The sequence below is a fragment of the Lissotriton helveticus genome, chromosome 10 (assembly GCF_964261635.1).
Source record: "Lissotriton helveticus chromosome 10, aLisHel1.1, whole genome shotgun sequence".
NCBI lineage: Eukaryota > Metazoa > Chordata > Amphibia > Caudata > Salamandridae > Lissotriton > Lissotriton helveticus.
This window is the reverse complement of record NC_136071.1, coordinates 878,827,433-878,840,691: the sequence shown is the minus strand read 5'-3', so window position 1 is coordinate 878,840,691 and position 13,259 is coordinate 878,827,433. Positions and strand designations below refer to the sequence as shown.

At 48.3% G+C, this 13,259-nt stretch overlaps 1 protein-coding gene across 1 annotated transcript in view; it reads left to right on the top strand.

The window, feature by feature from the left end:
- Positions 1-11,977, top strand: part of LOC144784130 (transmembrane channel-like protein 2) — a 415,583-nt gene extending 403,606 nt beyond the window's left edge. The window contains exon 18 of the mRNA XM_078662812.1: positions 11,629-11,977. Within this exon, the coding sequence (XP_078518938.1) occupies positions 11,629-11,834 (206 nt within the window). The 3' untranslated portion in view covers positions 11,835-11,977. The remainder of the gene's footprint in view (positions 1-11,628) is intronic.
- Positions 11,978-13,259: the final 1,282 nt, after the last annotated feature.

The following is a 13,259-nucleotide window of genomic DNA, read 5'->3' as shown; positions in this document are numbered from 1 at the left end:
TAATTAATTAATTCTTAATTGAGAATTAATTTTTATTAATTGATAATTATGTGAATAATAATAATTTATTTTCTGTAGCGGTTGTGGGTTTATAGGGGAATTGGGTGGGAGGTAATTTAATTATAATTAATTAAATATGGTAATTAATTTATTGGCATTTATTTTGAATAAATTGTTAATTAATGTTTAATTGGTAAATAATTATTTCTTAATTGATAATTAATTTTTATTAATTGATAATTATGTGAATAATATTAATTTATTTTCTGTAGCAAGTTGTGGGTTTATAGGGGAATAGGGTGGGAAGTAATTTAATTATAATTAATTAAATATGTTAATTGATTTATTGGTATTTACTTTGAATACATTGTTAATAATTTTTAATTGGCAATGAATTAATTCCTAATTGGTAATTAATTTTTATTAATTGATTAATTGATAATTATGTGAATTATATTCATTTATTTTCACTAGAGTGGGAATAGTAAAATTTACCCCTATGCTATCCAACGCTTTCCCTACTGTTGCACTCACTGGAGTGAGAATAGTAATTTTTACCCCTACGCTATCCAACGCTTTCCCTACTGTTGCATTCACTGGAGTGGGAATAGTAATTTTTACCCCTATGCTATCCAACGCTTTCCCTACTGTTGCACTCACTGGAGTGAGAATAGTAATTTTTACCCCTACGCTATCCAACGCTTTCCCTACTGTTGCACTCTCTGGAGTGGGAATAGTAATGTTTACCCCTACGCTATCCAACGCTTTCCCTACTGTTGCATTCACTGGAGTGGGAATAGTAATTTTTACCCCTATGCTATCCAACGCTTTCCCTACTGTTACACTCACTGGAGTGAGAATAGTAATTTTTACCCCTACGCTATCCAACGCTTTCCCTACTGTTGCACTCTCTTGAGTGGGAATAGTAATTTTTACCCCTACTCTATCCAACGCCTTCCCTACTGTCGCACTCTCTGGAGTGGGAATAGTAATTTTTACCCCTACGCTATCCAACGCCTTCCCTACTGTTGCACTCACTGGAGTGGGAATAGTAATTTTTACCCATACGCTATCCAATGCTTTCCCTACTGTTGCACTCTCTGGAGTGGGAAAAGTAATTTTTAACCTCTACGTTATCCAACGCTTTCCCTACTGTTGCACTCTCATGAGTGGGAATAGTAATTTTTACCCCTACACTATCCAACGCTTTCCCTACTGTTGCACTCTCTGGAGTGGGAATAGTAATTTTTACCCCTACGCTATCCAACGCTTTCCCTACTGTTGCACTCTCTGGAGTGGGAATAGTAATTTTTACCCCTACGCTATCCAACGCTTTGCCTACTGTTGCACTATCGGGAGTGGGAATAGTAATTTTTACCCCTATGCTATCCAATGCTTTCCCTACTGTTGCACTCTTTGGAGAGGGAATAGTAATTTTTACCCCTACGTTATCCAACGCTTTACCTACTGTTGCACTTCCAGGAGAGGGAATAGTAACTTTTACACTCCCGCTATCCTACGGTAATGATATTGTCTATTTTTTATTAATATTATGTTAATATATATATATATATACATATATATATATATATCCAAAAATTGCAGGAACACCAAATTTCGAGAAGACACTAGGGAGTTGAAATTACACGCTTTATTAGTGTCGACATCTTGCAGGCAGCTCCTCTGCCAAGGAGCCATGACCAGTCTAAGAACGCACAGGACGCGTTTCGGGAATAGGAATCCCTTCATCAGCAGCGTTCATGGCAGGTAGGGTTGCGTCTTGCGTGAAAGTCTATTTACCCGCTCATCGTGGGCGTGGCCATCACTCTGGCCTTGTGGTAAATGTAGTTCATGGTTTCCCCAAGTGGGTGCGCTCCCCATCTTCTGCCGGTTAAAAATTAAAGCCCCAGTGGGTTGTCGTGGGTCTTGGTTGAAAGCTGCCCACGCCTTGCAGATGTCAACTTGGTGACGCACCAGCACTCCCCGCCAAGCGCTGGGCGCTCTCCCTCCCAAGAAACCGCACTCCGTGGTGCAGCTGCGGGATCCGCCACAGCGGTGGGTCTTGCTCGCGACCGGGCCGGCCGCTGAAACATCCAAAAATTGCAGGAACACCAAATTTCGAGAAGACACCAGGGAGTTGAAATTACACGCTTTATTAGTGTCGACATCTTGCAGGCAGCTCCTCTGCCAAGGAGCCATGACCAGTCTAAGAGTGATGGCCACGCCCACGATGAGCGGGTAAATAGACTTTCACGCAAGACGCAACCCTACCTGCCATGAACGCTGCTGATGAAGGGATTCCTATTCCCGAAACGCGTCCTGTGCGTTCTTAGACTGGTCATGGCTCCTTGGCAGAGGAGCTGCCTGCAAGATGTCGACACTAATAAAGCGTGTAATTTCAACTCCCTGGTGTCTTCTCGAAATTTGGTGTTCCTGCAATTTTTGGATGTTTCAGCGGCCGGCCCGGTCGCGAGCAAGACCCACCGCTGTGGCGGATCCCGCAGCTGCACCACGGAGTGCGGTTTCTTGGGAGGGAGAGCGCCCAGCGCTTGGCGGGGAGTGCTGGTGCGTCACCAAGTTGACATCTGCAAGGCGTGGGCAGCTTTCAACCAAGACCCACGACAACCCACTGGGGCTTTAATTTTTAACCGGCAGAAGATGGGGAGCGCACCCACTTGGGGAAACCATGAACTACATTTACCACAAGGCCAGAGTGATGGCCACGCCCACGATGAGCGGGTAAATAGACTTTCACGCAAGACGCAACCCTACCTGCCATGAACGCTGCTGATGAAGGGATTCCTATTCCCGAAACGCGTCCTGTGCGTTCTTAGACTGGTCATGGCTCCTTGGCAGAGGAGCTGCCTGCAAGATGTCGACACTAATAAAGCGTGTAATTTCAACTCCCTGGTGTCTTCTCGAAATTTGGTGTTCCTGCAATTTTTGGATGTTTCAGCGGCCGGCCCGGTCGCGAGCAAGACCCACCGCTGTGGCGGATCCCGCAGCTGCACCACGGAGTGCGGTTTCTTGGGAGGGAGAGCGCCCAGCGCTTGGCGGGGAGTGCTGGTGCGTCACCAAGTTGACATCTGCAAGGCGTGGGCAGCTTTCAACCAAGACCCACGACAACCCACTGGGGCTTTAATTTTTAACCGGCAGAAGATGGGGAGCGCACCCACTTGGGGAAACCATGAACTACATTTACCACAAGGCCAGAGTGATGGCCACGCCCACGATGAGCGGGTAAATAGACTTTCACGCAAGACGCAACCCTACCTGCCATGAACGCTGCTGATGAAGGGATTCCTATTCCCGAAACGCGTCCTGTGCGTTCTTAGACTGGTCATGGCTCCTTGGCAGAGGAGCTGCCTGCAAGATGTCGACACTAATAAAGCGTGTAATTTCAACTCCCTGGTGTCTTCTCGAAATTTGGTGTTCCTGCAATTTTTGGATGTTTCAGCGGCCGGCCCGGTCGCGAGCAAGACCCACCGCTGTGGCGGATCCCGCAGCTGCACCACGGAGTGCGGTTTCTTGGGAGGGAGAGCGCCCAGCGCTTGGCGGGGAGTGCTGGTGCGTCACCAAGTTGACATCTGCAAGGCGTGGGCAGCTTTCAACCAAGACCCACGACAACCCACTGGGGCTTTAATTTTTAACCGGCAGAAGATGGGGAGCGCACCCACTTGGGGAAACCATGAACTACATTTACCACAAGGCCAGAGTGATGGCCACGCCCACGATGAGCGGGTAAATAGACTTTCACGCAAGACGCAACCCTACCTGCCATGAACGCTGCTGATGAAGGGATTCCTATTCCCGAAAGGCGTCCTGTGCGTTCTTAGACTGGTCATGGCTCCTTGGCAGAGGAGCTGCCTGCAAGATGTCGACACTAATAAAGCGTGTAATTTCAACTCCCTGGTGTCTTCTCGAAATTTGGTGTTCCTGCAATTTTTGGATGTTTCAGCGGCCGGCCCGGTCGCGAGCAAGACCCACCGCTGTGGCGGATCCCGCAGCTGCACCACGGAGTGCGGTTTCTTGGGAGGGAGAGCGCCCAGCGCTTGGCGGGGAGTGCTGGTGCGTCACCAAGTTGACATCTGCAAGGCGTGGGCAGCTTTCAACCAAGACCCACGACAACCCACTGGGGCTTTAATTTTTAACCGGCAGAAGATGGGGAGCGCACCCACTTGGGGAAACCATGAACTACATTTACCACAAGGCCAGAGTGATGGCCACGCCCACGATGAGCGGGTAAATAGACTTTCACGCAAGACGCAACCCTACCTGCCATGAACGCTGCTGATGAAGGGATTCCTATTCCCGAAACGCGTCCTGTGCGTTCTTAGACTGGTCATGGCTCCTTGGCAGAGGAGCTGCCTGCAAGATGTCGACACTAATAAAGCGTGTAATTTCAACTCCCTGGTGTCTTCTCGAAATTTGGTGTTCCTGCAATTTTTGGATGTTTCAGCGGCCGGCCCGGTCGCGAGCAAGACCCACCGCTGTGGCGGATCCCGCAGCTGCACCACGGAGTGCGGTTTCTTGGGAGGGAGAGCGCCCAGCGCTTGGCGGGGAGTGCTGGTGCGTCACCAAGTTGACATCTGCAAGGCGTGGGCAGCTTTCAACCAAGACCCACGACAACCCACTGGGGCTTTAATTTTTAACCGGCAGAAGATGGGGAGCGCACCCACTTGGGGAAACCATGAACTACATTTACCACAAGGCCAGAGTGATGGCCACGCCCACGATGAGCGGGTAAATAGACTTTCACGCAAGACGCAACCCTACCTGCCATGAACGCTGCTGATGAAGGGATTCCTATTCCCGAAACGCGTCCTGTGCGTTCTTAGACTGGTCATGGCTCCTTGGCAGAGGAGCTGCCTGCAAGATGTCGACACTAATAAAGCGTGTAATTTCAACTCCCTGGTGTCTTCTCGAAATTTGGTGTTCCTGCAATTTTTGGATGTTTCAGCGGCCGGCCCGGTCGCGAGCAAGACCCACCGCTGTGGCGGATCCCGCAGCTGCACCACGGAGTGCGGTTTCTTGGGAGGGAGAGCGCCCAGCGCTTGGCGGGGAGTGCTGGTGCGTCACCAAGTTGACATCTGCAAGGCGTGGGCAGCTTTCAACCAAGACCCACGACAACCCACTGGGGCTTTAATTTTTAACCGGCAGAAGATGGGGAGCGCACCCACTTGGGGAAACCATGAACTACATTTACCACAAGGCCAGAGTGATGGCCACGCCCACGATGAGCGGGTAAATAGACTTTCACGCAAGACGCAACCCTACCTGCCATGAACGCTGCTGATGAAGGGATTCCTATTCCCGAAACGCGTCCTGTGCGTTCTTAGACTGGTCATGGCTCCTTGGCAGAGGAGCTGCCTGCAAGATGTCGACACTAATAAAGCGTGTAATTTCAACTCCCTCGTGTCTTCTCGAAATTTGGTGTTCCTGCAATTTTTGGATGTTTCAGCGGCCGGCCCGGTCGCGAGCAAGACCCACCGCTGTGGCGGATCCCGCAGCTGCACCACGGAGTGCGGTTTCTTGGGAGGGAGAGCGCCCAGCGCTTGGCGGGGAGTGCTGGTGCGTCACCAAGTTGACATCTGCAAGGCGTGGGCAGCTTTCAACCAAGACCCACGACAACCCACTGGGGCTTTAATTTTTAACCGGCAGAAGATGGGGAGCGCACCCACTTGGGGAAACCATGAACTACATTTACCACAAGGCCAGAGTGATGGCCACGCCCACGATGAGCGGGTAAATAGACTTTCACGCAAGACGCAACCCTACCTGCCATGAACGCTGCTGATGAAGGGATTCCTATTCCCGAAAGGCGTCCTGTGCGTTCTTAGACTGGTCATGGCTCCTTGGCAGAGGAGCTGCCTGCAAGATGTCGACACTAATAAAGCGTGTAATTTCAACTCCCTGGTGTCTTCTCGAAATTTGGTGTTCCTGCAATTTTTGGATGTTTCAGCGGCCGGCCCGGTCGCGAGCAAGACCCACCGCTGTGGCGGATCCCGCAGCTGCACCACGGAGTGCGGTTTCTTGGGAGGGAGAGCGCCCAGCGCTTGGCGGGGAGTGCTGGTGCGTCACCAAGTTGACATCTGCAAGGCGTGGGCAGCTTTCAACCAAGACCCACGACAACCCACTGGGGCTTTAATTTTTAACCGGCAGAAGATGGGGAGCGCACCCACTTGGGGAAACCATGAACTACATTTACCACAAGGCCAGAGTGATGGCCACGCCCACGATGAGCGGGTAAATAGACTTTCACGCAAGACGCAACCCTACCTGCCATGAACGCTGCTGATGAAGGGATTCCTATTCCCGAAACGCGTCCTGTGCGTTCTTAGACTGGTCATGGCTCCTTGGCAGAGGAGCTGCCTGCAAGATGTCGACACTAATAAAGCGTGTAATTTCAACTCCCTGGTGTCTTCTCGAAATTTGGTGTTCCTGCAATTTTTGGATGTTTCAGCGGCCGGCCCGGTCGCGAGCAAGACCCACCGCTGTGGCGGATCCCGCAGCTGCACCACGGAGTGCGGTTTCTTGGGAGGGAGAGCGCCCAGCGCTTGGCGGGGAGTGCTGGTGCGTCACCAAGTTGACATCTGCAAGGCGTGGGCAGCTTTCAACCAAGACCCACGACAACCCACTGGGGCTTTAATTTTTAACCGGCAGAAGATGGGGAGCGCACCCACTTGGGGAAACCATGAACTACATTTACCACAAGGGCAGAGTGATGGCCACGCCCATGATGAGCGGGTAAATAGACTTTCACGCAAGACGCAACCCTACCTGCCATGAACGCTGCTGATGAAGGGATTCCTATTCCCGAAACGCGTCCTGTGCGTTCTTAGACTGGTCATGGCTCCTTGGCAGAGGAGCTGCCTGCAAGATGTCGACACTAATAAAGCGTGTAATTTCAACTCCCTGGTGTCTTCTCGAAATTTGGTGTTCCTGCAATTTTTGGATGTTTCAGCGGCCGGCCCGGTCGCGAGCAAGACCCACCGCTGTGGCGGATCCCGCAGCTGCACCACGGAGTGCGGTTTCTTGGGAGGGAGAGCGCCCAGCGCTTGGCGGGGAGTGCTGGTGCGTCACCAAGTTGACATCTGCAAGGCGTGGGCAGCTTTCAACCAAGACCCACGACAACCCACTGGGGCTTTAATTTTTAACCGGCAGAAGATGGGGAGCGCACCCACTTGGGGAAACCATGAACTACATTTACCACAAGGCCAGAGTGATGGCCACGCCCACGATGAGCGGGTAAATAGACTTTCACGCAAGACGCAACCCTACCTGCCATGAACGCTGCTGATGAAGGGATTCCTATTCCCGAAACGCGTCCTGTGCGTTCTTAGACTGGTCATGGCTCCTTGGCAGAGGAGCTGCCTGCAAGATGTCGACACTAATAAAGCGTGTAATTTCAACTCCCTGGTGTCTTCTCGAAATTTGGTGTTCCTGCAATTTTTGGATGTTTCAGCGGCCGGCCCGGTCGCGAGCAAGACCCACCGCTGTGGCGGATCCCGCAGCTGCACCACGGAGTGCGGTTTCTTGGGAGGGAGAGCGCCCAGCGCTTGGCGGGGAGTGCTGGTGCGTCACCAAGTTGACATCTGCAAGGCGTGGGCAGCTTTCAACCAAGACCCACGACAACCCACTGGGGCTTTAATTTTTAACCGGCAGAAGATGGGGAGCGCACCCACTTGGGGAAACCATGAACTACATTTACCACAAGGCCAGAGTGATGGCCACGCCCACGATGAGCGGGTAAATAGACTTTCACGCAAGACGCAACCCTACCTGCCATGAACGCTGCTGATGAAGGGATTCCTATTCCCGAAACGCGTCCTGTGCGTTCTTAGACTGGTCATGGCTCCTTGGCAGAGGAGCTGCCTGCAAGATGTCGACACTAATAAAGCGTGTAATTTCAACTCCCTGGTGTCTTCTCGAAATTTGGTGTTCCTGCAATTTTTGGATGTTTCAGCGGCCGGCCTGGTCGCGAGCAAGACCCACCGCTGTGGCGGATCCCGCAGCTGCACCACGGAGTGCGGTTTCTTGGGAGGGAGAGCGCCCAGCGCTTGGCGGGGAGTGCTGGTGCGTCACCAAGTTGACATCTGCAAGGCGTGGGCAGCTTTCAACCAAGACCCACGACAACCCACTGGGGCTTTAATTTTTAACCGGCAGAAGATGGGGAGCGCACCCACTTGGGGAAACCATGAACTACATTTACCACAAGGCCAGAGTGATGGCCACGCCCACGATGAGCGGGTAAATAGACTTTCACGCAAGACGCAACCCTACCTGCCATGAACGCTGCTGATGAAGGGATTCCTATTCCCGAAACGCGTCCTGTGCGTTCTTAGACTGGTCATGGCTCCTTGGCAGAGGAGCTGCCTGCAAGATGTCGACACTAATAAAGCGTGTAATTTCAACTCCCTGGTGTCTTCTCGAAATTTGGTGTTCCTGCAATTTTTGGATGTTTCAGCGGCCGGCCCGGTCGCGAGCAAGACCCACCGCTGTGGCGGATCCCGCAGCTGCACCACGGAGTGCGGTTTCTTGGGAGGGAGAGCGCCCAGCGCTTGGCGGGGAGTGCTGGTGCGTCACCAAGTTGACATCTGCAAGGCGTGGGCAGCTTTCAACCAAGACCCACGACAACCCACTGGGGCTTTAATTTTTAACCGGCAGAAGATGGGGAGCGCACCCACTTGGGGAAACCATGAACTACATTTACCACAAGGCCAGAGTGATGGCCACGCCCACGATGAGCGGGTAAATAGACTTTCACGCAAGACGCAACCCTACCTGCCATGAACGCTGCTGATGAAGGGATTCCTATTCCCGAAACGCGTCCTGTGCGTTCTTAGACTGGTCATGGCTCCTTGGCAGAGGAGCTGCCTGCAAGATGTCGACACTAATAAAGCGTGTAATTTCAACTCCCTGGTGTCTTCTCGAAATTTGGTGTTCCTGCAATTTTTGGATGTTTCAGCGGCCGGCCCGGTCGCGAGCAAGACCCACCGCTGTGGCGGATCCCGCAGCTGCACCACGGAGTGCGGTTTCTTGGGAGGGAGAGCGCCCAGCGCTTGGCGGGGAGTGCTGGTGCGTCACCAAGTTGACATCTGCAAGGCGTGGGCAGCTTTCAACCAAGACCCACGACAACCCACTGGGGCTTTAATTTTTAACCGGCAGAAGATGGGGAGCGCACCCACTTGGGGAAACCATGAACTACATTTACCACAAGGCCAGAGTGATGGCCACGCCCACGATGAGCGGGTAAATAGACTTTCACGCAAGACGCAACCCTACCTGCCATGAACGCTGCTGATGAAGGGATTCCTATTCCCGAAACGCGTCCTGTGCGTTCTTAGACTGGTCATGGCTCCTTGGCAGAGGAGCTGCCTGCAAGATGTCGACACTAATAAAGCGTGTAATTTCAACTCCCTGGTGTCTTCTCGAAATTTGGTGTTCCTGCAATTTTTGGATGTTTCAGCGGCCGGCCCGGTCGCGAGCAAGACCCACCGCTGTGGCGGATCCCGCAGCTGCACCACGGAGTGCGGTTTCTTGGGAGGGAGAGCGCCCAGCGCTTGGCGGGGAGTGCTGGTGCGTCACCAAGTTGACATCTGCAAGGCGTGGGCAGCTTTCAACCAAGACCCACGACAACCCACTGGGGCTTTAATTTTTAACCGGCAGAAGATGGGGAGCGCACCCACTTGGGGAAACCATGAACTACATTTACCACAAGGCCAGAGTGATGGCCACGCCCACGATGAGCGGGTAAATAGACTTTCACGCAAGACGCAACCCTACCTGCCATGAACGCTGCTGATGAAGGGATTCCTATTCCCGAAACGCGTCCTGTGCGTTCTTAGACTGGTCATGGCTCCTTGGCAGAGGAGCTGCCTGCAAGATGTCGACACTAATAAAGCGTGTAATTTCAACTCCCTGGTGTCTTCTCGAAATTTGGTGTTCCTGCAATTTTTGGATATATATATATATATATATATATGTTTAAACATATATGATTGTATGTTTTGTATAAGTTAAATTAATTATTTAATAATTGTAAGGTAATTTAAGTATTTTGAAGTATATTTTAGCTATTTATTTTTTATATTTGTTTTTAATTTTACATTATTTTTAAGAAATTCAATATTTTTACAAAGTATATATTTTTAAACGATATTTTGGATTCTATATTTTGGTACTTACCTGTTTGTAGATAGTAATTCGATATTTTGTCTGTCGATATTTTGGCATCGATATTTTGGGTAGTCTATATTTTGTCCCTCGAAATTTAGTCAGTGATCCTCCGACATGACTCATACCACTTTGTGTACATTTTAATTACATATTTGACATTCTTTGTCACCTGAACACCTCTCTTATTTGATTGCTACAAAACCCAGTACGAGTATACTTAAAATGCAAGTGATTAGATTGATTTAATTATATATGTGATACAAAACTCATTGTGCACAAACACCACATTATTTTATTATTTCGTGTTATAAGTGTTTTATAAATGTTGTCTCCAAAAAGAGAATACATCCTTCTAACTTCGCCAAATCTTCAAACCATGCATGCACTCAATATTCATTACCAGTCACTTTCCTTCAACATCTTTGGTTGGATCTTTAAACATTTTCGACTGGCGCTATAAAATGTCCTTGGTGGTATGTTAAGGCACTGCTTGCTCCAGACAAAGTTTACCACTGTATTAAACAGGATTCTGGAGGTGGTCATGTACGACAAGAAAGCTTATGCATATTTGTTGTGCAGCATTATTTTGTTGTGGTGATGTGTTCTGTTGTTTTTGTACAGCTGTGTTTTTGTGTTCTGTTGTTGACATGTGACTTTGTCGTGTTGTACTTCACTTGTTGTTTGGCTGACTGGCTGGGATTTAATTTGGTATTTGCCCAGTTACATTTTTAATCAGGTTGTTTTGCTGCCTTGTGTGTGGTTTAGTGCTACATTCAGTTGTTCACTTTAGATATGTCAACATATTCTACTACATTTCCAGCAAAAAGCAGCACATGCCTTGAAAGTTCCTTTGACATGTAACTATTTACCGCTGGCTAAGGCAATGCTCCAGTTCTTCGACTACATAAGACACCAGCCAGCCCATAATTGTGGCAAATATTTCTTCTTAATTTAGGAATCCCAGTGCTCACTTTATGTGATACAGCTGCTTATGTTTTACCACTATTACTTGTCATCCAATGAATACAGCAGCATGTGTGTATTGCTCTCTATTCTGAAGTACACAACTGCTTCATTTCTCCTTAGCATGTCTTTCTCTATTTATTTATTTATTTATTTTCCACATTTATTAAGCGCACTGTTACCGAAACGGTGTCCTGGCGCTGAGAAACAGGGTACATAATACAGTGTTTCTATACATTGATCTCTGCTTGATATTAGATTATCATGCTGGGATCAATTTAATTCGAAAAGTATGAAAAGATTCATGCAAAACTGAGCAACACGTATTGAGTAATGAGAGAAATCTGTCATTTGTTTTACTTCTGTAACTTTGAGCTCAAGATTTTCATGACAAAGGTCAGTTTTATATGTGAGAAATGCAACATATTTGGAAATATCATGTAATATGTTTCTTTCTTTTTATTTCCATACACTTTTTTCTTCCAGAAAATAAAGGGGGTTCTGCAAACACAGTTGGTTTGTCACCTAAAAACGAACTGGTTACAAGACCAGGCAACAACCTTGGCATGGGAAGAGGAGCTGCATCACCAGTGCCACGTATAGCAGTGACACAACCTCCTGCGCCTCGAGCTGGAGTGATGCATCAACAGGGTCCACACCCCGGGATGGGCAGAGGACAGCCACGACATTAATTGACTATGCAATTTCTCAAGTTGCTTTGGTTTATTACTTGAAGTGGGTACACTTTCAATGGACAACTTGATTTTATTTTTTTCACAACAAACTATTGAGACCCAAACATTATATAAAACTACCCACCTTACTGCTGTCAATAAATATGTTTCTGTGATCAAAAATGTGCTTTTCAAATTTAATGTCTCACGTATGCTACGTTTGGAAAAGATTATAAGAGGTGTGGAAAAACTATCAAGTAAAGATTTTAAAAAATAGGATTTATCGTGGAACATATCAGTTGCAATTGTTTTTCACTAAGCACACCAAATTTCATCTGATGTTATAGCTAACTAGCTCTAGTACTGACCTGGTCGAATAAAAAAAAATGTGAGCAACACTTCAGAGAACTGATCTTGAAAATTGCAAAATAAACAAATTACAGATTTCTTTCATTACTTAATGCATGTTGCAGATTAAACCTGTGACAATGTTATTGAGAGGACCTGCTTGCAGAAATGACATCTGAGTCATTCTGGCCTGATTCTACAGTTGGTTAGGCATCTGATGTAGGGTGGAGCTGAGCAGGCACATCTTTGCGCACAAATATAGGAGAAAGAAGCTGAAACTATTTGACCACCTCTCTGGACTCATTTGTTATGCTATGTTATGCAGATTTGTAGAGCGTACAATCATGTGAGAGTTTACTCTGGTGGTGACCATTTAATTTAATTTAATTTAATTTAAATGCAGAATGTAGCAGATGCTTTCATTGCAGGTTAGCAAGGATGTGAAGCAAGGAGAGAGTATTTGTCTATATATCTGTGTTTACATATCTGTAAGAAATTGGGTTGTTGGTTGACTAGGGTGAGAGCTCTGGTGAAGCAGCAACCACAGTCCTTGTCAGGGTGAGGCGCGAGCCAACTCTAAATTAACCTGTGGTCAACCCTGTGGTAGCTTGGCACAGAGCAGTCAGGCTTAACTTAGAAGCAATGCGTAAAGTGTTTGTGCAAGACTTCAAGTAGTAATAAAGTGAAAAACGTCCCGCAAAATGATGCCTCACCAAGTTAAAAAAAAAATAGAATGTTCTTTAATAGATAAAACAATACCAGAACATCCAATCAGTAGAACCGGCAATAGGCAATGAAAAACACTTTAGTGAAAATAGCGCCAAAAAGCATGCAAAGTGCTAACTATGGATATCAGGTCGCACTGGCTCAGGACAAAGTCACAAGTTCAGGCCGACTGCAATAGATGGCTGGCCAGCTACAATGACACAGACAGGCCCGTTGAACAGAGTGCCTTAAATTCTAGTTTACAGAGCGTTATGAAGTTCAGCATCGAAGAAGCGTCATGCAGCCGAAGTGATGAATTGTTTCCGAGATGTGGAGAGAGCCTTTGTCAGCGTTTAGAATTCCATTGACGTGGCTTGTGGTGCGAAGTCT